This window comes from Cynocephalus volans, chromosome 2 (assembly GCF_027409185.1).
Source record: "Cynocephalus volans isolate mCynVol1 chromosome 2, mCynVol1.pri, whole genome shotgun sequence".
NCBI classification, from domain to species: Eukaryota; Metazoa; Chordata; class Mammalia; order Dermoptera; family Cynocephalidae; genus Cynocephalus; species Cynocephalus volans.
In genome coordinates, this window is record NC_084461.1 from 207,336,306 (window position 1) to 207,360,203 (window position 23,898).

Here is a 23,898-nt window from a genome sequence, read left to right on the forward strand (position 1 = left end):
CAGCTTCTGCAGCCAAGCTCTAGGACAACTCTCTGCTCTGCTGGCCTCGCAACACCAGCCCAAGCCACCATCCTTCCACCTGAGTGCACAGCACACGTCCACACAAGGGCTCTGCCCTCCTGAGTCTCTCTTCTCGAATTCCTGGTCCCTTGCACCTCCCTGACCAGTCCTCAATCTCTCTGCCTCTACTTCCCTCCTAGTCCAGCCCATACCCCTTCCCCACCCAGCCCCCTGGGGACAGGGGGAGGGTCTCAAGCCCTGTGGCTACAAACACCAGCTATTCACTGACAACACTCCAGTTTCTATCTGTGGTCTTTACTTGCTCCTCAGTGGCACGGACTCACCCTCTGTCCACCTGACTCCTACCTGTAGATGGACTCTGGGTACCTGAAGACTCATGCAGCTTCATGCAATCCTGCTTGCCCACTGCAGTAAGTGTCCCCCTGTAGCCCCTGTAGCTGGTCCTTCCTCATACCCCATTCTCAATCCATCTATAAGTCCTATGAGCTCTGCTTCCAGAATGGTACTGGAATCCGACCCCTTCTCTCTGTCACCTTGCTTTTACCCTACTCTGGGTGACCAACACCTCCCCCACCCAGACAACTGCCAAAGCCCCCAACAGTTCACCCCACTACCACCTCCCAACCACCAACTCTTCACACAACAAATTCCAGCAAGTCACCCACTGCTTACTGAGCTATCCAATACAGCAGCCAGCATGACTATTTACATCTAAATTCACTAAAATTTAATTAAACTAAAAATTTAGTTCTTTAGTTGTGCCAGGCACTTTTTAGGTGCTCAGCAATCACCTGGGGAAGCTAGTGGCTGCCGTATTGTACAGCAGAAATTACAGAACACGCCCACCATGGTAGAAAATTCTATTGGACAGTGCAAACTTAGAACCTTTTAGAAGCTTTTCCTTGCATTTAGGACAAAACCCAAACTTCTTACAGGCCTACAGGCCCTGCCTCACCTATGATCTTGCCTCCTACCACTCATACCAGCCTCATTTCCTAACCCAGCTGTTCCTCAAACACACCTACAACTTCGAAGTCTCCTTGCCTTTCCTCTCCATTCCTTGTCCTTAGGACCAGCTCAGGTGTCACCTCCCGCAACAGATCTTCTCCAGACCTCTGCTTCCTCCTGGATCCCCCACATGGCACACACACACCTCTGCCATGGCCCAGCTCTGACTACCCTACCATTGCTTCCCAGACACGTTTGCATCTCTCCCCCTGGGCTGTGCACTCCTCCAGGACACACACAGACACACACATGCACAAAAACACACGTCTGACTCCTTATTTGACCAGTAAGCTGAGCACTTACTGCATGATAAGCACTTAGGGGACATGGGGGAACAAGACAAACAGGTCTGTGTCCCTGCAGAGTTTAGATCTAGCTGGGACAGACACCGAATGGGGAAACCACAGAATGTTTCATGTGTCCCTCCTCACTTCTCTGCCTAGGGAGGGCTGGATGATAAGAAAGCTCTGCAGGAAAGAGCCAGAGTCCCAGGCTGGGAGCATTTTCAGGAAAGTCCCAAGGGTGGAGGAGTGTCCTTGGGGCCAGAATATGCTGTTCCATGGGGGAGAAAGCCACTATCTGGATGTGTCCTTGTGCCCATCAACAAGCCATTTGCTATGCCAAGAGAATGGAGCCTGCAAACCCAAACTAAACAGCTTCAGAGTTTCCAAAGTGAGTTTGTTTATGTATAAAATATTTAAGGTGGGGCTGACTTGGGGCCTATGAACCAGAGAAAGGGACATCTCACTGTTAGATGAAGCCCCCCCCCCAAGTATTCCTTTATTTTCCAGGCATTTAATCATAATATAGGCCGTAATAAGCTCACAATTCCCCCTGGAAAGTGAGGGGTCCGGTCAGCAAGGGAAAAAAGCAGTCTGTGTTTTGGGGATTCTTTCTGTGGATGGCCAGAGTTCTGGAGTCCTGGGTTCTCATCTTGCTTGACCTACTCACTGGATGACCTAAGTAGGTCACTTGGAGAAGGCAGCTAATAATGACCATGACCCTGTGATGGCAGGATTTATTATACTCATTTTAAAGAAGAGGCCACCGAGGACAAGAGCTCTGCTCAGGGTCTCACTCCTGGAATTCCAGCTTCTCTCTGCCCCACTGGCCACAAAGTCAGGACACCACCAGCATCTCAGTCTTCTGGGCTACAAAATGGGCCATTTATAGCCTTCTTGGCTGGGGATGAGAAAGTTTGCTGGGTCCAAGGAGACAAGGATGACAGGGGCGTAGAGAGGCCTGCAGGGGGCGGCAGTGAGCTGTGCAGCTCCCACAGAGCCTGAAAGCAGGGCCTCAAGGATTTTCTAGCAGCACCGACATTCTCCCAGGGCACCAAAGTTAACAAGCAATCACGGAACAAACCCCACATGCCATTTGTCCAGGTGTGCTTTATGTTTGCCCCACCTGGGTGCTAAAGCACACAGTGCTTAACTTTTACAAATGAGGACAAACCTGAGGCTCAGAAAGTGGAAGAGAATTGCCGAGCAATTCTCCCATGCAGCTGGGAGTGGGGAAAACCTGAACCTGCTGCTAGTTCTGGAGCTCTGCTCCTCTAGATTGGACATCAGGGCATCTGCTCTGGGTGGCACAAGAACTGGTGGGAGAGAGTGATAACTCTTTGCATCCATGCAGGGACAACGGCCCTCAGAGGCAGATGTTCTTGTTCTCATTTCAATACCCGGGAAACTGAGGCACAAAGAGGGGGAGGCAGTCAGGACTCAAGCCCAGTTCTTCAGATGCTAAATCCTGTTTCCTTTCCCCCTCACCCAGTAGGCTGATTTGGGTATTTTCATTTTGTGCCCATCAAACTCCCTACAGAGTGCTTTCTGCTGTGTGTGTCAGATCTCTGGGTACCCCTGGGGAATGATCAAAGACTTTAATTTCTCTACCTGCTCTGGACTGTTCTGTCTCCCACCCAGCCCTGTAGCCAGGGTGGAGGCTGCGACCGCCTTAGAGGAAGGCTCATCAGCTAAGTTCTGAATCAGGTAGTCCCGGGAAAAACTATACTGGCCTCTGGAGCTCAGGAGAGGCCAGGGGACAAACGCATGGCTCAGGACACCAGGAAGGGAGTTGTAGGTATTGAGTGACCAAGGGAAGAAATTCCTATTTATCACCCAGCGCGTGGTGTCTCTGTGACAATCCCGTGTGGCAGTTGTTCTTCATCACCCACCCCAGGTCCACAACGCCCGAGGCCCGTTGGCACACAGGGACTGCTGGCGGTGGTGACCCAGCCTGGCCCCTCATGCCTTGCTGGGTGTCCTGCCCCGCCCCTGCCCCCCTCTCTGGGTTAGGCCCCGCTGGGTGTCCCCTAGCGTGCTCAGCTCTGACACAAGTTAATGCCCGGGCTGAGGGGAAATAAGGAGCCAGGCGTTCCTGGTCCAGGAGTACAGAATCGGCCTCCGCGTTGGAAGGGTCTCTGAACCAGCCGGTCCGTGTCCTTTATTTGGGGAACCTCTGGGTTGAGAGTTGGACAGCCGGATTCGCTGCCATCAGGGCCTCAATTTTCCCAAGCGCGCAGGGACGGAAGGGGGTCAGCAGCTTGGTGATGGAGCGGCCCCCCCGGTGCCCACGGCGCGGCCCCTTTAAGAGGACCTCCCCGCTCCGTCAGCCGCGCCGCGGCCACCGCCCCCGGCCCTCCCCTTCCTGCGGCGCCGGGTGCGGGCCGAGCGGGAGTGCGGCGAGAGCGGCTGGGCCGGGCGCGGCGGCCGGGAACGAGGCGGCGGCGGGGCTGCGGGGCAGCGCGGGAGCGAGAGGACAGGAGCGCGCTGGCCACGGCCATAGGCTAGCGGCGTCCGGGCCGAGCGGAGGGCAGCGTCCACCACGCGCCGAGCCGAGGAACCCCGCACACAATAGCGGCGCGCGCAGCCCCGCGCCCCCTCCCCCGCCCGCGCGCGCGCCCCGCCCCGCCCCCGACGCGCGCGCCTCGCCCGGCACCCCGCGCCCCGCGCCGCCTCACCTGCGGCCCGGGAGAGGACGGGTATTGTTCGCCGCCGCAGCCGTCGCGCGGGGCCATGGGGGCCGCCAGGCACCCCAGGTCGGGCCTGGCGAGGCCGCCGCGCCGCCGCTAAGGCGGGCCCCGCGCGCAGCCCGGCGGCGCAGGTGAGGCCGGCCGCGCCATGGTGGACCCGGTGGGCTTCGCCGAGGCGTGGAAGGCACAGTTCCCGGACTCGGAGCCGCCGCGCATGGAGCTGCGCTCGGTGGGCGACATCGAGCAGGAGCTGGAGCGCTGCAAGGCCTCCATCCGGCGCCTGGAGCAGGAGGTGAACCAGGAGCGCTTCCGCATGATCTACCTGCAGACGCTGCTGGCCAAGGAGAAGAAGAGCTACGACCGGCAGCGCTGGGGCTTCCGGCGCGCGGCGCAGCCCCCCGACGGCGCCGCCGAGCCCCGCGCGCCCGCGCCGCGTCCACCGCCAGCGCCCGGCGACAGCGCCGACCCGCCACCGGCAGAGGAGTCCGAGGCCCGGCCCGACGGAGAGGGTTCCCCGGGCAAGGCCAGGCCCGCGGCTGCCCGCAGGCCCGGGGCCGCCGCGCCCGCGGACCGGGAAGACCGGGGGGCCCCCACCAGCGTGGCGGCGCTCAGGTCTAACTTCGAGAGGATCCGCAAGGGCCATGGCCAGCCTGGTGCGGCGGACGCCGAGAAGCCCTTCTACGTGAACGTCGAGTTTCACCACGAGCGCGGCCTGGTAAAGGTAAACGACAAAGAGGTGTCGGACAGGATCAGCTCTCTGGGCAGCCAAGCCATGCAAATGGAACGCAAGAAGTCCCAGCAGAACGCCGGGCCGGGCCTGGGGGACGCGTCCAGGCCCCCTTACCGGGGACGCTCCTCGGAGAGCAGCTGCGGCCTCGATGGCGACTACGAGGACGCCGAGTTGAACCCCCGCTTCCTGAAGGACAACCTGATCAACGCCAATGGCGGCACCAGGCCCCCTTGGCCGCCCCTAGAGTACCAGCCCTACCAGAGCATCTATGTTGGGGGCATGATGGTGGAAGGGGAAGGCAAGGGCCCACTCCTGCGCAGCCAGAGCACCTCGGAGCAGGAGAAGCGCCTCACCTGGCCCCGCAGGTCCTACTCCCCCCGGAGCTTTGAGGATTGTGGAGGCGGCTACACCCCGGACTGCAGCTCCAACGAGAACCTCACCTCCAGCGAGGAGGACTTCTCCTCCGGCCAGTCCAGCCGTGTGTCCCCGAGCCCCACCACCTACCGTATGTTCCGGGATAAGAGCCGTTCGCCCTCACAGAACTCGCAGCAGTCCTTTGACAGCAGCAGCCCCCCCACGCCACAGTGCCATAAGCGGCACCGGCAGTGCCAGGTTGTCGTGTCCGAGGCCACCATCGTGGGCGTCCGGAAGACCGGTCAGATATGGCCCAGCGATGGAGACGGCACTTTCCATGGAGACACAGGTGCGTATCTTGTGCCACCTTGGGTGGGCACACCTGCACCAGCGCTAGAAACTATTAAGGGGCAGGGAATGCAAAAGAGGAAGTTGCAGAGGGAGGAATGGGTAGATACTTTTTTGAGTGATTTTCAAGTGCTGTTCTGGTTTATGCTGATCCTGAGAGCCTGAACTAACTCCATCCCACCCCCCCTTGCTCTTGAATTCAGGCTCTCAGTATTTGCAGTGGGATTGGGCTGGGGTGCTGTGTGGAATGGCAGGTGGTTCCTTCCTTGGGATCTTGAGCACCAGGAAAACGTGTTTTTTGTGAACATACAGCCTGTGAGTTGGGAGGAAGGTGTCCTGGGCTGTAATTTCCTTGCCCTGTGATCTCTCCGTGCTGGACAGTGAGGATGGTATAAAGCCGGAGTCATCTCTGCCACCTATATGGAATGTTTTTAGCACGGATGTTTCCGTGTCTTGGATATTCCCCACCACCCCACTATTCCTGGAGGGATTTATATTGACACATTTGGGGAACCCAAGATGGGCTAGCCATGAAAGTGTCAGGTTCGCTTGCTAGCCAACAGCACTGAATGCAAGTCAGAGCAGGTGAAAATAGGAATTAGAAGGTGAGGCGACAGGCATTTCTGACTCAGTGGGCCACTGCAAAGGAGCAGATGAAGATTTTATCTGGGGCTGAAGCAGAGCCACACCCGTTCTGATCTGCCTGGCTTTGATGGGAGACCTCACCCATCATTACTCACCCACAGGCTCCTTGGTGCCTCTTAACCCAGTCCCATTTTCTGATCCTCCAGTGTGCTCCTGTCTCCTCATCTTCCCAAGGACAAGTACTCACAAGTGCTTATTTCAGGCTCCCAATCCATGGTCTGACCCCAGCCCTAAGATTAACCCCATAGGATTGTGTACATAATTTATGTGCTGTATACAAATGCCATTAGGTGTTTGGGTGGTGGGAGTAGGTTTTGAGATCCAGCAGTTTGCGATTGTGGTAGGGAGAGGGTGGGCTGGGGAAGTCTCTTGGAGACATGGTCCCTGTTGGGCTGAACTGGGTTTCTGCTCCATTGATTTTTCTTTTTCTGCTGATGGAGTTGGATGTGCTTCATTTGTCAGAATCCTCTTGAAACAAGTGAGGCTATTTTTGGCTCTTTCGAGCTGCCTTTTTGCCATCAACACTCTGTTCTGTTTGTTTTAGGTACTTCCAGTTGCTAATCTTCCATTTGCAGCTGGGGTTGGCTTTGGTGCTGGCTGGGACCTGCAGCCTAGCCCAGCTGCATTCCCTAAGTCCCTAGTGGGGGCTGGAAAGGTGTAGTTGTTCAGAAGCCTCCTTTGTAGGCACAGCATCTCGTTCGGGGGCTGGAGAGTTGCCCTGTAGTTACTGGGCACTATTCTTGTTCTGCCAGCTCTTGCCTGGGTGAGCCAGCTTCAAGTTGCCCTCAGCACTGTGTGCAGGAGAACATTATTAATAAAGAAGAAAATGAGAGGTTTTCATGGAGACTTGCAGTCTGAAATGATATTCTCTTGCTGGTGTGGAATTCTGAGTTTCCAGAAAGTTGGTCCCATCCTTTCCTACAGCTCCTGTGGACATGACCCACGAATCACATCATCAGACCTCCAGTGCAAGTCAGAGCAGGTAAAAATAGGAATTAGAAGGAAGTGAGGCCCAGCAAGTCACAAGGGTAGGTTCTCAGGAAATGGCTGAGTTAATTTTACAACTTGGACCCACTTTTAGGACTTTCTAGATCCTTCTCTGAATGCCCTCAAGGTCCCCACATTCTCTCTCCTGTTAGGTTTTTTTTTGTTTTCCTCAGACATTTTTTGATGATTAAGGTTTAAAAGGGATTATATTATTTCCCTCAGACAGTTGCTTTTTTTTTTTTTAAGAATTTTTTTAGAGTGTTTTTAGGTTTGTAGCAAAATCGAGCAGAGGGTACAGAGATTTCCCATACACCCGCTGCCTCTTCCATTGTCAACATCCGCACCAGAGGGATCCATTTGTTACAGTTGATGAACCTACATTGACAAAGCATTATCACCCAAAATCCATAGTTTACATTATGGTTCACTCTTGGTGGTATACAGTTTATGAGTTTAGATCCTGTTAGGTTTTAAATCTCCTGGTTGTTTTAGTTCTGGGAGCCTTTAAACCCTGTGCCCAGCAGTCCTCTGACGTGTGGCTATGTGTGACTGGCAGGGAAAGAGGGATCCCGCGCTAGCTCAGCCATCTGTCTCTGTCCTGTTTTCTGATATTCTTTACATGGCCAGGGAGCCTGCTGGTCTGAAAAGGAACAATGAAGAAAATCACAGTGCAGGGAGGGGGAGAAAGTCACCCTAAGGCTCTGCAGCAGCAGACCTGGAGGCCTGCATCTAATAACTTCGGAATCCATTTGGATGAGTGGGCTCTCATATTTCTGAGTTAAGGGACCCTGATATTTAAGGGAAGGAGTTGAAATCACCACATGTCACTCTGTGCCGGGCATGGTGACAAGGTGCTTCATGCTGGGCCTCTCATGGGCTCTTCCATCACCTAGTGGTGGGGCTGCCCATTTACAGGTAAAGACACAACCAGGAAGTGGCAGAGCTGGGATTCCAGGTCCCTGTGTGAATGTAGAGCCATTCCTTTTGGAACACGGTGGCCCTGTAATATTCTATCTACTGCCCCACACTGCCACCTGGAAAGCATGACTGGGTCGGTCCAGGGTCCTTCCAGCTCCGAGCACCTGGGGCCCGCTTGTGGGGCAATAACATGGCTGTGAGCCCTACTGTGTGCAAGCCCTTCCCATTGTACATATGGGCCACACCCTTGCCCCCAGCCTCTGACAACCACCATTCTCCTTTCTGTCTCTATCAATTTGACTACTGCAAGTATCTCAGATAAGTGGAATCGTTCAGTATGAATATTCGTCTTTTTGGGATTGGCTTATTTTACTGAGTATAATGACCTGAAGTTTCATCCACGTCGTGGCATGGACTGTGTGTTTTTTAAAGGCAGGAATTTCTGGTTCATTTTTAGGCCTCCTAAGAGAGCCTGTCTCAGAACCAAACATGTGGCACTGAAAGATCCTCCTTTTCACTGGGCTTGGATTGGAAAGTTGCGTTGGTCATTGGGAAGCATTTTTTGACTGTACCCATTTCTTGCTAATTTCATCCCTTTACTTTAACTTTCCACTCAGAGGACTTTGGCAAGCCCTTGCGGGAAAGAGAAGGTCCTTTCTTCTTTTAGGTCTGAGGAAGTATTGATCCAAACACCCAGCCCTATGTGCCCCTGTATCCTTTTCCAGGTGTCTGTCTTGAGATGTGACCCTCAGATCTCACATTTCTTCGTGGACTCTCATGGGAGTTGCTGCCCTGTGTTTTCACATTTTTATTAAACAGCTTAATTTGCCCTTTGGATTCCAGCGATGTGTTGGCGTCAGAATGATCACTACTTTGTTTTTCCCTTGGGTGATTGACTGGACTGGCAACCAGTTTGAGTGAGTAACTGTGGGGCAGTAAAAGGTCACCCAGGCCTCGCGTCAGCTCCGCTGTTGTCTCTTTAGACCAGAGGCTTGTGGCTGCCACTAGATTGAGAACAAGCTCCTCTCCGTGACTAGAAGCACAATGGGCAGATCAGGGTAGAGTCTGAAACTGCTAAAGGCATCAACAGGAGTGTAGATAAAATTTCACAAGGGTTCTCTGGCTCAGGAAGGGTGACTTGTTTTGGGAGCAGAATGAAGCATTCTGGAACATTCGCTAAAAAAGGAGCTGGGCGTAATCTTGATCTGAGTGGGTCCAGGGGACCGTGCCTTCCCTATGACTCCCTTTTGCCTAATTTATTGTTTCTGGCTTTAGTAGCTACCTCCCTTCCTTGGTTGGGAGGCCTGTGGCCTACAGGGCCTGTATATGCAACTGTCCTCATCTGGACAGAGTCCAAGAGAGCTGTACATGGGAGCACACTTGGGAGAGGACACAGACACGCATGAGGACCAGCTGCACCTCACCCCTGTGGTTTGAAAGGGTTCCATGTTCAGAGTGAATGAATGGGCATCTTGGAAGCATTCTCAGGTTGCCAAACAATAGGTCTGAGTTTTGGCTAAGGCTACTGCTTTTTGGATCAAGGCTCAGGGGGTGGTGGTGTATTGAATTAACTATGAATCCCACAGGAGTTCTTGACCTTGGCTAGAATACAACTATTGTAGTTCAATTGGGATTTTTCTTTGAAAATGTAGTTATTTTAATTAAAATTTTATTTATGTAACATGTTCTAGATTTATTATTGTTACTTTTATTGTGGTAAAATATATATTACATAAAATGTACCATTTTGACCATTTTTAAGTGTACAGTTTTCATGGGCTGGCTGGTTAGCTCAGTTGGTTAGAGCACGGCCTTATAACACCAAGGTCAAGGGTATGGATCCCCATACAGGCCAGCCACCAAAATAGAAAAAGTGTACAATTCAGTGACATTACGTACACCACATTGTTGTGCAGCCATCACCACCATCTATCTGTAGAACTTTTTCATCTTCCCAAACTGAAACTCCATACCCATTACTCACTAACTCCCCATCCCCTCTCCCCGCAGCCCCTGGCAGCCACCATTCTACTGTCTCCATGTGTTTGCCTATCTTAGGTACCTCATATAGGTGGAGTCATGTATATTAGTCCTTCTGTGTCTGGCTTATTTCACTCAAGTAGGGTTTTGAAGTTCCCTGGAGCAGCACTCTCACCCTTAACTCCCCATCTCTGATGCTTAACAGGTGTGTTTTCTTTAAGAAAACACCTGATAGTGATGGTGATATTTCCTTGGCTTTCACACCCACCACTTTGGAGTAGCCCGGTATATTAGTTTGCTAAGGCTGCCCCATAACAAAATATCACAGACTGGGTGGCTTAAACAACAGAAATTTATTTTCTCACACTTCTGGAGACTAAGTCCAAGATCAAGGTGCAGCAGGGTTGGTTCCCTCTGAGGCCTCTCTCCTTGGCTTGCAGATGCCACCTTCACATGGTCTTTCCTCTGTGCACGAGTGCCCTGGTGTCTCTCTGTGTCCAAATTTCCTCTTCTTATAGGGACATCAGTTAGATTGGAGTGGGGCCAACCCTAAAGACCCCACTTTAACTTAATTACCTCTTAAAAGTTCTTTTCTCCAGATACAGTCACATTCTGAGGTACTGGGGATTAGGGCTTCAACAGACAAAATTTGGGGTGACACAGTCCAGCCCATAACACTCGGTGAGTCCCTTATTGAGCAGCAGAGGGAAGGGGTGTCGTGGCAGAGGCAGCTGGCCTCCCCCAGCTGTGCTTTAGGGAAGATTTGAGTAAAGTGTTAAGTGGTGTTAGGCAGTCTCATGGAGCCAACACGACAGTGAGCCAGGCATTGGAGAGCCACCTGTCAGTGCTTTCTGTGCTGCCATATTTCTGTCTCATCTAAGAATTTAGGGGTTGTACCAGGTCATTGCTAAGGGCCTTTCTTTCAATTCTCTAATTTTTTCTATACTTTTAGAAATTATTATTAACACAACTTTTTTCAAATTTCTCATCTTCAACCTTGTTTATCTCTACCGTTTTACCAAGGCAGTCACCTTTTCCTATTCAATCACTCAAAAGTATTTTTTGAGCATTTTCTATGTGCATAGTACTGTGAGTACTGTTGCCAGGAAAATTCTCCCTTGCCTTTATTCATGGGTTTGTAGAAAGACTTACCTCCAAGGGCCTTGCCTTTTAAAAACCAACAAACAAAAACAAGACCTTTCTGATGTTAAAGCGTCTTCCCTTAACTACCTGTCTTTCTTTAACTGTATGTTTGCAGCTATTTCCTGTTCATCCTGTGTCTGTCTGGCTTCCTTCAATGGGGCATGAAATCCTTAAGACAAGGACAGAGTCCATCCTGCCCCTTTGTCCCATACGATATGCCACACTCTGACCCCTTTAACAGTGTTTGATGATGACAGTGCTCTGAGTCTACATAGGTCTATTAGTGTCTTGGGCACCATAGGAGTTTGTGGGTTGAAGATGGACGAGACTCCCCATCTTTGAGGTTTTTATTTGCTGAGACCTTTCCCTGTTCTGGCTCAAATCCACTTAATCCTATATGTTTGGGCTGCTCTAACAAAATGCCTCAGACTGGGTAATTTATAAACAACAGAAATTTATTGATCACCGTTCTGGAGGCTAGGAAGTCCAAGATCAAGATGCCAACAGATTTGGTGTCTGGGAAGGGCCCATTCCTCATGGATGTTGCCTTCCCTGTATACTCACATGGTGGTAGGAGCAAAGAGCTAGTGGGCTCCCTCAGAGAGCACTAATGCCATTCATGAGTGCTCTGCCCTCATGACCTAATCATCTCCTAAAGGCTCCACCTCTTAGTACTGTTGTTTGGGGGATTAGATTTCAGCATATGAATTGGAGTGGGGGCCACAAACATGCAGACTGCAGCACTGTGTGATAAGTGGCAGTGGGTTTTCTGGGCCCTAATGATACGGGTGCCCCAGCAATGAAACTTGTTGGCTTTGGAGATTATGTGGCCGGTTATTTTTCCTTCTTTGCTGAGGGTTGGTCCTCCTCTGTTCAACCTTAGAGCTTCCCCAGTCCTCAGACTGGGGCTTGCTAATTAGCTGTCTTGCATTCTAGCTCTTGCTGCTGCGACTTCGCAAAATGACTGTGGACTGGAGGGTGGCTGGTGCCCAAGGGAAGAGCAGCTGGCACATTCATAGATGCACCCGCCTGGGCCTGGGATAGGAAGACTAGGTCACCCGCTTGTGTAGTAAACATGACGTTCATGGAGGCTGTTTCATGGGCCCTTGAAACATTCTTATGAAGTGGCTGGAGCAAGATTATTACCATAATTATATGCCATCAACTGATAGGGTCTGAGGGGGTGTGAGACAAACAAAAAGGCCTAGAATAATATGCCCAAGGTCAAGCAGAGGGGGCTGATGCTGGCCTCTTTCCTCAGACTGAGAGGTGACGTTGATCACATTAGAGCAGACACAGAGGTGGAGGGGACCTTGATCAGTTGTTTGGCAAATACAAGTACCATGAGTCAGGCCCTCCCAGCAGGTCATTTCAGTCTGGTGGGAGGACAGCCACTAAATCTACGTACCATGATAGAAATCATCTGGGTCCAGCCTTCAGGCAGGTCCTTGAAAGTGTCAGCCATCTAGGGACATGTTGCCCTCTCTTGTTTTATAAGTCTCCAAGAGAGAGATGTCCCAACTCTTGATAGCTCCTTCTGGGCACTTTGCTGAGCAGGTTGTGTATGGCGAGGGGCCTGAGAAGACAGATTTGTTAAAAGGTCATTGCTGTCCATCTGCCTTTCCCATTCAGCAGTCAAGGATTGTGGGTGCTGACTGTGCTGCTGACTGTGGTCGGGTGTGAGCAGGTTCTGGGAGGGGCAGAAGGAGGAGATCCGGCTGGGAAGATGTGGTGGAGTTGCAGAGATGGCTGGCCATGTGCACAGAGGGTCTGGTGCATTGCCCAGGGAGCCAGTGAGTGACCAGGGAGCACTAGGAAGGAGCCTTCACCAGGCTAGCCAGGAGACAGCTGACAGGACACCGGAAGAAGAGCTGGAGACCGCAAGCACCAGCCACAGCAGGAGCCAGCCAGGCAGAGCCAGGAACAGAGCAGCCCAAGAAGGTCCTCGACTCAAGTGCTGCTGTTGGCTCGAGGAGAGCTCTTGAAGATTCACTTCACTTTAAAGGCCTGAGGTGCTCCCTTTTGTAAAGTGCTGCTGGGGTCACTTGGTATGCCAGTAGAGTGGGAAGATTTTCCGCACATAACAAGGTATTGGGGAACATTCTCGAAGTGGCCTTGAGGCAATGTATGTTGACCTAGTCCTGGGAAAGAAGGTAGAAGATCTGGACTCCCTTGGTAGCCTGGCACTTGCCATGTTGTGGGCTTATGCAAGGACTAAATTCTCCCTTGGCCTCTGTCAGCCGGAGAGGACGACCTCTCTCCCTGGGGGGCTTCTTTGGAGTGGTGGGCATCAGGCTGTCTGACCTCCTGTCTGGTCTCATGGAGTCTCCTCCTCATGCATCTAATTTCAGTTGACTGAACACCACTTAGCAAGAAATTTTAAGGGGACATGTGTAATTCAGTAGGGACAGGCCATTTCACCCACTTGGCTCAGCTGGTGCATACCCAGTATGAGCTCCAGGGGGCCAAGGGTCTGCTGTGGCTTTCCTCCCCCTCTGTTCACTCCCTCCTCTCCTGGGCCGAATTGAGTTCTTACATTTTAAAGGTATGCAACAGATTGGATGTTTGTGTCCCTGCCCAAATTTGGATGTTGAAATTGTAACCCCCAAGGTGATGGTATTAGGAGATGAGGCCTTTGGGAGGTGATTAGGTAGAGCCCTCATGAATGGGATTAGTGGCCTTATAAAAGAGACCCCAGATAGAGCCCTTGCCCCTTCTGCCATATGAGGACACAGTGAGGAGATGCTGTCTATGAACCAGAAAATCGGCCCTCAGCCTACACCGAATCTGCTGGTGCCTGATCTCGGACTCTCCAGCCTCCAGAACTGTGAGGAATAAATATCTGTTGTTTATAAGCTACACAGTCTATAGTATATTATTATTTGAGGGGAACACAGACATTCAGTTCATAACAAATATATTCACATTGTTGTGCAGCCATCACCCCATCCATCTCCAGAACATTTTCACCTTCCTAAACTGGAACTCTGTACCCATCGAACAAATCCCCATTCCCCCTGCCCCTAGCCCCTGGCAACCACCATTTTACTTTCTGTCTCTATGAATTTGACTCCTGTAGGTACCTCATAAATGAAGTCATACAGTATTTATCCTTTTGTGTCTGGTTTATTTCACTGTGCATGATGGCTGCAAAGTGTTTCTAGCCTTGCCTTGCCTTGCCTGGGTGGTGGCTGGGCAGCAAGCCCCAAAGAGGCCTCTGCTCGAGGGAGAGGGCAGGTGGCACTCTGTGTAGCCCATGCATTTTGTAGAATGCCTTCCCTCACAGAGGTCCCCGTCGAGGAGCAGAGGGTACCCCCATAGCTGCATGTTCTGAGGTTTTTGGCAAAGGGGTGAATACCATCCCCAGGTTTGGCTGGACTTTTTCCACAGTTGGATAGGATTATCTTTGTCCCTTGGTCCTCCCTCATATCATGGAGTGCTGCCACATGTGGCATCACTGTGAGCCCAGGGGATGAATGTGTCCACCTCCCCATCCACTCTGAGGTGGGGACGTTGCTATGCTGGGCTCAGAGCCAACATCTGCTTGGTTGGCAGTCCTTGTGCCCTGACTTTGTGAATAACCCTACTTAGAGAGATGCACAGGGTAGTGCGTTCACTGTGTGGGCACGTGCAAAAGCACTAGTTTGCCTAAATCTTAGACATTACAGTAGAAAATGTAACTCATTTATAAATGTTGACTTCTGAAAGTTTTCCACTTTCTCCCTTAGGAACATGGGTAAAAATGGTCCACGTTTGTTTTTGGAGGCATGGGATTGTTGCCAGAAACTTACTTTGCAGGTGTTCTTAATTTTAAAACTATTGCCACTTTCAAACCTCCATGAAAGTGGAAGACAGGACAGTGACCACATTTTTTTTTTTTTTTTTTTGGTGAGTGCCAGGCACAGGGATCCGAACCCTTGACCCTGATTTTATGAACACTGCACTCTAACCAACTGAGCTAATGGGCCAGCCCCGTTTTAACAACTTCTCAGTGTATAGTTCAGTAGTGTTAAGTATCCCGTGTTTTTTAAGAGGCAGAATTGACCAGAAAACATGGATCTGTTTTTCAGGAGGGGTTTGTTTAGCTCTGGTGTCCCTTCTGATGTCTTGGGAGACAGGAAGATGGTTCAGACCCAACCTTTAACTAGGGTGCGAGGAGCCTGTGGGCCAGGGTGGGAGTGAGGACAAGCAGATACCTAAAATGAACATAATGAGCAGCAGATTGCAAGGCTCTGCAGAGAGGTCAGTGCCATGGGGTGTGTGAGAAGGAAAACCTCACATCTGTCCCATTTCTCAGGGGAAGATGTTGTAGAGGAGAGGGTGTTCCAGTCAGAGAGAATAGAGTAGGCAAGAGCCAGAAAGCTGGAAAGTAGTATGCTCAGAAAATAACTGACACTGTTTGGTTGTGGAATTGGTGTAAAATCAGTAGTGGGGGAGGTGAGGGTGGATAGGAGGGTTGGAGTTGTACTGTGTGAGACTCAGGCCAGGCTGAGGACATTGTGCTTTCTTTGAGGGCAGTGGGAGCCACTGAAGGTTGTTGAGCAGGAGAAGGGAGGCTTTTTGCAGCTTTGCCTCAGGAAGTTGAGTCTGGCAGTTGTGTGTGAGGTGGTCCCGTGGGAGTCAGGTACCTGGAATTGTTGTGAGGGGAGGTGATGAGGAGGGATAGAAGGAGGACAAGGAGTATGAGCTGACTGTGAGGAGGGGATGACAGAAGAGAAAGGAGTGAGGCTGTCTGAGCTTGGGAATGACGAGAGCTTGAATGGGTGGCTGTGGCAGCCAATCCCTGAGGCTGGTGACGGGGGTTGGGCAGAGAGGAATGGGGTGCTGAGTGCTGCGCTAACGGGTGCAAAGTGTGGAGCCTGGACTTGGGGTGCCATGGAGCCAGGGTAGGGATCTGGGGTCCAGGACTGTTGTGCTGCAGGCAGGCTCATGGGGCGTCCTGTAGGGAGGTCATCATTGAATGGCATCTTGTCGTGGAGCAGTCGGATGGGCCCATACTGGTCCCCTGAAGCTGCTGGTGAGGCACTGTCAGAGCTTGGCCCTAACAAACTCAGTTTGTGATTATTAACAGAAGTGCACTTTCCTCTCCGGTGCATTTCTTCGGTGGCAAGATGGCGAGAGTCACCGCGGCTGACTGTTCTCCGAGGAAGAGCGAGCGACGCTGCGGGAAGGGAGGTCTGAGGAAGCATTGGAGACCAGGTCCCAGCCTGCCTTTGTCGGCTCCCGGCATCCCCAGCCTGGTGAGCCCCGCAGTTGTGTATTTATTCCGCTAAGTCTGCAGTGTCAGGTTCCAGAAACTCTGGCAAGGAAGTCGGGGAAGGTTAGCAGGCTGAGACTTGGCCCACTGGATGTCTGGGAGAGACACTTGGTTCTGACTGCTCAGGAAGCCAGGGCTTCTGGTGGAAGCGTCTGCTGTTCTGGGCCGGGCGGCGGGGCGCCCAGAAAGCCAGCAAGGGGTCTGCTCCCTCATTGCACGGCTGGAAACCATGACAGTCGGCTGCTGGGTGGCCGCCAGAACCGCAGTGCCTGGCCCCACATGCCCCCGCGAATACAGGGGATAGATCTGAGAGGGGAATGGGAAATGGATGTGTGTTTCTTTTCTTTCTCTTTCCTTTCTCCCTGTCCCTAAAGCACTGCACTCCGTCAAGAATGTGAATTAATCAGAGTCTTCCTAAGGGAGGAAGGTCACTTTATGTTTATTGAATTTTTATAGGATGCATGACTGTAAACAAGACCTTGGACATCAAAGGCCAAGGCAGGGCTTGTGGTGGGGAAGTCCTCTGATCTGCAGGCCTCAGGGTGTGTTCTCAGACATCCACGCTGCCCCACACTCAGGCTCCCAATGTGCAGTCTTTCTGGTTTGAAGCTCCAAGGAGGCTTTTTTAAGACTGAGCCATGGCTCATTTGGAAAAGGTCTGGGCGTTTTCATTTGGCCAGGACCTCCTATGGGTGAGCAGGACATCAGGCAGTGTTTAGGAACCCAAGTCTTGTCTGGTGCTTGTGAAAGTGTCCAGGCTCTGGGAGGCTGTAGTCTCCTAGTGATCAGTGTCCCTAAGCCCAAAGACAGTCAGACCAGAGTGGTTGTGGGAAGTGCAGACATTTACCTGGCAGACACCAAGGACAGTAGGTTCCCATCCCAGCTGCCCATGTAGTTAAAACATCTCACACACACATACACACACACACGCACACACATTCACAGCTGGTCACCCACGGAGAGTCTGGTCCATGAGGTTTTTTGTTTTGTTGTTTTATAACGTCACAATTTCTGGGCAGAGCATAGCTGTGTCCTCTGCTCAGGGTCTCCCAAGGCTGCAGTCAAGTTGTTGGCCAGGCCTGCATTCCCATCTGGGGTTTGGGCCCTCTTCCAAGCTCACTCAAGTTGTTGGCAGAATTCATTTCCTGGTGGTTGTAGGACTGAGGTCCCCATTTCCTTGCTGGCTGTCAGCTGGAGCTGGGGGCCACTCCTAGAGCCCACCCCTCTTCATAGGCAGTTCACACATACCTGTTTGCTTTTCTCTTCCCAGCAAGTCTGGTGTTTTCTTAAAAGCTCCTTGGATGATTTTACTCTGTAACCAGGGTTCAGACCCTTCGACCTCAGAGAATCCATGAGCACTAGCTACAGGTTTGAAACACTGGCTTGTCAAAGATGAATTAGATTTCTCTGGGGTCATATCTGGAAGGCTGGATTGTCATTAATGAATAGAAGCTTCAGGAAGACAGGTTTCTGATCACTGTTAAGGAAGATTTAATTTTCTTTCTTCCTGATATTAGATATAATCATATCTAAAATTATTTTATGTAGCTGAGATCTTGCTGTGTAGTTGGGTGACCTGCCTTTGTCAGTTAATGTGAGCATTTTCTTGTATTAATATTTTGTAAACATTATTTTTAAGGGCCATATTATTACTTTGTAATAGAATTATGGTTTAATTTATCCAATTTTAATCAATTTTGTTGAAAATTTAGAGTGGTTACAGTATGTAGGTGGTTATTATAATGTTTTAGTGAACATTTTTTTTAACAGCATCATTGAGATATAATTCACATCCCATGCTATTCACCCAGGTAAAGTATGTAATTCAGTGATTTTTGGTATATTATTAATTTTTTAAATTGTGGTAATCTTTATATACGAATTTGCCATTTTAACCTTTAAAAACTTTAATTGTGGTAAAATATGTATAAACATAAAATACACATAAAATTACCGCTTTAGCCATTTTTTAGTGTACTGTTGAGTGGTATTAACTACATTCACTTTGTGCAACCATCACCACTATCCATTTCCAGAACTCTTTTCTTCTTGCAAAACTGAAACTCTATACCCATTTATACCCATTAAACAATAACTTCATTTCCTCTTCCACCGAGCCCCTGGCAACCACCATTCTACTGTCTGTCTGTCTCTATGCATTTGACCACTCTGGATTCCACATACAAGTAGAATCATCAAATATTTGTCTTTTTGTGACTGAGGTATTTCACATAGTGTACTCAAGGTTCATCGCTGTTACAGCATGTATCAGAATTTACTTGTTAAGGCTGAATACTATTCCGTTGTTTGTATATACCACACTTTTTAAAATCCATATATTCAATGATGGACACTTGGGTCATTTTAACTTTTTTTTTTTTTTTTTTAAAGATGACTGGTAAGGGGATCTTAACCCTTGACTTGGTGTTGTCAGCACCACGCTCTCCCAAGTGAGCCTCAGGCCGGCCCCCATTTAAACTATTTTTTAAGTGTACAGTTCTGTGGCATTAATTACATTCAGTAAGTATCTTTTTATATGGCACTCTGTCCATGACGGGGTGAGTTCTGTCACTAGATTTATCAGATTAGAGGTGTGGATGATTTTAAGACCCTCAGTATTTGCTGCCAAATTACCAGGATGTTCCAGTACCGAATTACCTTTTGTAGTTTGCCCTTGGTTTTTTAAGGTTGTCTGTTCTCCTTTGACTTTTTTCTTGTCCTCATTCTTCCTGCAGGATTTTACTGAAGCAGTTCCATCAGGTGGTAGGAAAGCTGAGCTGGGTGGGGCTTTACCCTCAAAAGATCCAAAATTGTGATGTGGGAATCACACACAAAATTGTGATCTAAAGAAGCAGGATCTGAGGTTAAGGTTTGCTTTAGGTCAGGGGGGTCTGCCCTAGGCTGGGCCCCACTATAACTCCCAATTCCTTGGTAAACCTTGGGAACAGCCAGGCCTGGATTGGGAGGGGCCCTGAGCTGGGGCCATGCAGGTCTAGTCTCTAATTTGGGAAGCTTCCTGAGGCCACAGACCACGCAACACTTAGTTCTTTGTCAGCTCCATGGTCCTTGGTAGGGAAAGAACTCACTGTGCCCTTGCTGATCAAGAAACTTGCTAGTTTGTTGCTGCTCTGGACTGCTGTAATTGAATCTGAAAAGCATTTTGGCTTCTCTTCTGTGCATCCTGGCGGTGGGTTAGGTCAGCTAGATAGCACTGTCCAGTTAATTCTGGCTCATGGAGTTCCTGCTTGGCTTTCACTGTAGTTCCAAGGAAGCAGAACACTGCAATAGAAAAGGGATTTTACAAAGGGAAAGAAGCTTGCACAGCAATGCATGGCAGCACTCAGCTGACAGAGCTGGGCAGGGGCCATAGGATGCTGTTGGACTTGTCAGGACAAACACCTCCCTGTGGATGAGGACTCACAGAAGGTATAGACAGTCCTGTGCTGATCCCAGATAGAACTGGACAGATACAGCAAGGCCGTATTTGGAGAGAGAGCAACATGGTGTGATGGGCTTGGGGAGGAAAGAACAGGGATGGACACTTCAACAAGGACTAGTTGTCCCACACTGTGGAGGGCATCCTGTCTTATTGTCTCAGTCCTCGCTGCTGCTGAGAGCCAGCAGTGTAGGAGTTGTAGCCATCCCAGCTTGTGGATTATAGAGCTGGGACTCACACTTGCTCCTTCTCCTGTTCTGTGTTGCCCATCTTAGCTGTGGTGTTGGCTGCCATTCAGATGTTGTTAAATCACTTAAACTCCTCAGGACTCTGAATTCCTGTCTGTAAATGAGGATGTCGAACAGTAGCATCTTTAAGATACTTTTAGGGCTGGCCAGTTAGCTCAGTTGGTTAGAGCGCAGTGTTGATAACACCAAGGTCAAGTTTGGATCCCCGAACCAGCCAGCTGCTCCCCCGCCAAAAAAAAAAGACTTCTTTAGTTTTGTGATTCCAAATAAAATTAAATCATGTCACCTTGAGTTCCCAGCAAATTACTTGGAAACCCCTATTGGCAGGTATCCCAAAACAGGGTCTGCAAGACCCCGGTTGTGTCTGGCGTCCTGCAGTGACTTGGGTCTGGGGAGCCCACAGTGGGTAAGGGGGCAGATTTGGCTCCACGTGCAGGTTTAATGGGAACCAGGACATTTCTGTACTTGCAGGCTTTGTTGTCTTCCCTCACTGCTCACTGGCTGGTGTGCAGGTCAGCCACCAGGACTGGAACAGATGTTTAGCGACTGCAGTTGTCACGTGGGACAGCATGCTGAAGTGCAGACATAGACAGGGGATGGCACAGCCATCAGCATGAGAGGAGGAAATGGCAGCATGGGGTGTGTCTGCCAGGGCAGAGGTGATGGTCTCTGGGCAGGTGGTTGGCAGCAGGAGGCCTGGTAGTACCAGCTGTTGTCTTGCCAGCCGGAGCACAGCCCTTCGTGGTCAGGAATGCTTGTGCTGAGACCAGTGCTAAGATGAGCAGGTGTACTTGCCTGGCTGCTCCATCTCTACGCCATTGTGTTGGGGGAACATCAGATACTTTGGGGGCCATTGTTTACCTTCATCACTGATGACCGGTCCCCCAGTAGCTTGCTTGCCTCCTTTGAGCCCCACCTGGGATCAGAATCTGAGACTCACTTCCTGCAAGGGAAGCTCTCTGTGTGGTCCCTGTTAATGCCTTCCTGAGTATCTTGGTGGCAGCCGGAGTTGGGGCTGTCTTGTGTCTGAGCTGGCCAGTCCTGGGGATGGGCTGGTCAGTCTGGAGGGCACGAGGACAGGAAGGATACAGATACTGAATATCTGCACTCCTATGGGGTGCAGACGCATCTGTGGAAGTCTACACTTTCCTTTAGAATGTTCTATCTGGTGGACTTGGCTCAAGCTGTACTTTGACTTCCAGGGACCCTGCCCCCCAGAGTCTTCCAGTGTTACCTCTCTGGCCGTCTTGCAAGAGAGAGAGGACCCTTTCTTTCTTTCTTTTCTTTTTTTTTTTTTTAAAGATGACCGGTAAGGGGATCTTAACCCTTGACTTGGTAGTGTCAGCACCACACTCTCCAAAGTGAGCAAACCGGCCATCCATATATAGGGATCTGAACCCCTTGACCTTGGTGTTATCAGCACCACATTCTCCCAAGTGAGCCACGGGCCAGCCCAAAAGGATCCCTTCTTTCACTGGAACTTTGCACTTGGATTTGGCTTTGTGCTTTGTAATGGAATCCCTCACCTTCCGGGATCTGAGCCTTGTTGCAGTCCTGCAGGAAGCTAGGTGGTTTGCTGCTTGCCAAGGTGATGCTCAGGTGGCCGGACCTTTGGAAGGGTGAGAAGCTTCTGCAGCAGAGCCTGGATTTGAACCAAGGGTGGTTGTTTAGGGCTCTGCTCTTTACTGTACAGTCTCAGGGTTGGCTAATCTTTTCTTAAAGGGCCAGATGGTAACTAATTTCATTTTTGTGGCTGAGAGGCAAAATTGACACTACTATGTGGGAACTTATATAATCATTTAAAACTATAGCAACTGTTCTTCGATCCTGGGTCACATGCAAACAGGTGTCAGTGGGCTGCATTTGGCCTGTGGGCTGGAGTTGCCAACCTGTGTTCTACAGTGATTCCTGCTGGTTATGAAATAGGTGACACAGCCGCATGTGGGTGTCTCATGACTGCGTTCAGGAGCTTGCACGAGCTTCTCTCATAGAAGCTGTGAGGCAGGTAGTGTCATTCTTCTTACCCTTATGAGGACTCTTTCCTCAAGGAAGTTACCGGAGGTGGTAAAGCTGGAGTGGGAGATAGTCACTTGGTTTCCAGCTCCTCTTCCTCTCCCCTGTTTCCTGCTGCTTCCCAGTGCTGAATATCATCGAACATCATCGACTGAAACAAGGCTGGCCACCAGTTAATAATCCTTCAAGCTGAATGATGGGGTACCATGGGCATTCGTGATACTGTGCTGTCTAATTTTGTGTTTGTTTGAAGTTTTCTGTAATAAAATGTTAAGAAAATATTCATTTATTGATCAAAGGTATGAAAAAGCCTCCACAGTAAGAAAACAAGGTGTTAGGATCCTGAATCTTTCTCAAGCCCCAAGATGAGTAAACTCTTGCTCTTCTGTTTCCTAGCAGCAGATGTTCCTGAACAGTAGTAGCTATGTGTGAGCCTTTCCCTCTATCATCCATCCATTCATCTTTCCTTCCAACTATCCATCATCCATCTAACGTCCAATCAACCATCCATCTATCCAACATCCAAGTACCATCCAAACATCCATCCATCCACCCATTACCCATCCATCCATCATACGTCCACCCACCATCCATCATCCACCCATCCATCCACCCATCATCCACCCATCCATCCATCCATCCATCCATCCATCCATCCATCCATCCATCCATCATCCACCACCCATCATCCACCCATCACCCATCCTCTATTCATCCAGCCTTTCATCATCCAACCATCCATCTGTTCATTTGAAGTTAATGTTTTGATCCTCTGGGATCAAAACCCAGTGCTTAGGCCTTAACTGTCCTTGACCCCAAGGAACCCATAGACATGTAACATCTGATTACAGTGGGTGCTGTGATGGAGGTCAGTACCAAGCAGGCACTGAGAAGGGACTAATTCTCTTGGGTTAGCTTGAGGAAGGCATGGGGGTGGGGAGTAATGCATTAGTAGGGTCTTGAATGGACGCAAATGAAAAGGAATATGTTAGGCCATTGTGGGGAAGGAGAGAGGCTTTCTAGACAGAGTGAGTAATGGAGAATTGTAATGGCATGGCCTGTTGCAGGGTTCTGTGAGGTTTAAGATAGTTGGAACATGGCATTGGGTTGAGAGATTGGCCGGCACTGAGATGGGGTGGTCTGGTGTTCTGCCTACAGGCCAGAGAGGGCTTTTGTAGGGAGGATGGGGTGAGTGTGGAGTGTAAGAGCCTGCCCTGGCTGCCATAGGCCCTGATCAGTGCCCCCCACCCCAGTGTGCCCATGACACCTCGGCTCTTTCTGCACAGAGCTCCTCCTCCAGCTGGGCAGCAGGCGGCTTTGCTGTGGTTGAGGCAGATGTGCCTACCTGTGCTCACTTTTGTTTTGGCTCCTTGGCTCCCATTCTCCTGTTGACAAGCACCTGTCCCGACACTGTAGCCCTGGTATTTTGTGTCTGTGGGCAAAACAGACATGCTGGAGGGTCAGTGTTGTGGAACTCTGTGCTTCAGTTGGCACCTTGCAAGGCTTGTGTGGGGCAGCTATCTAGAAACCTGTCAGGCTTTCCGGCATTCGTGAGAGACTTGGGCTGGACCCCACCGGCTGGAAATGCAGAGAGACGCAGCTCTTGCCCTCAAGTGCCTTGCGCTGTGTCTGCATGATGTTGAGGCTCTGTCTGTTGCTGGTTGGAGGCTGTGGCCAGGACTACAATGTCAGGGCCCCAGAAGACCCAGAGCACACACAATGGACTGTGGGAAAGTCATTTGGGATTTTTTTGTTTATTTTTTGTTGTTTCAATTGTGGTAAAATACACATAGCATACAATTTACCATCTTAAACATTTTAAAGTAAACAGTTCAATGG

The 23,898-nt window shown here is 50.4% G+C and overlaps 1 protein-coding gene across 1 annotated transcript in view; it reads left to right on the forward strand.

Annotated features, from left to right (window-relative positions):
* The first annotated feature begins 4,058 nt into the window (after positions 1–4,058).
* The window catches only part of BCR (BCR activator of RhoGEF and GTPase), a 123,637-nt gene continuing 103,797 nt past the window's right edge, over positions 4,059–23,898 (forward strand). The window contains exon 1 of the mRNA XM_063085870.1: positions 4,059–5,433. Within this exon, the coding sequence (XP_062941940.1) occupies positions 4,149–5,433 (1,285 nt within the window). The 5' untranslated portion in view covers positions 4,059–4,148. The remainder of the gene's footprint in view (positions 5,434–23,898) is intronic.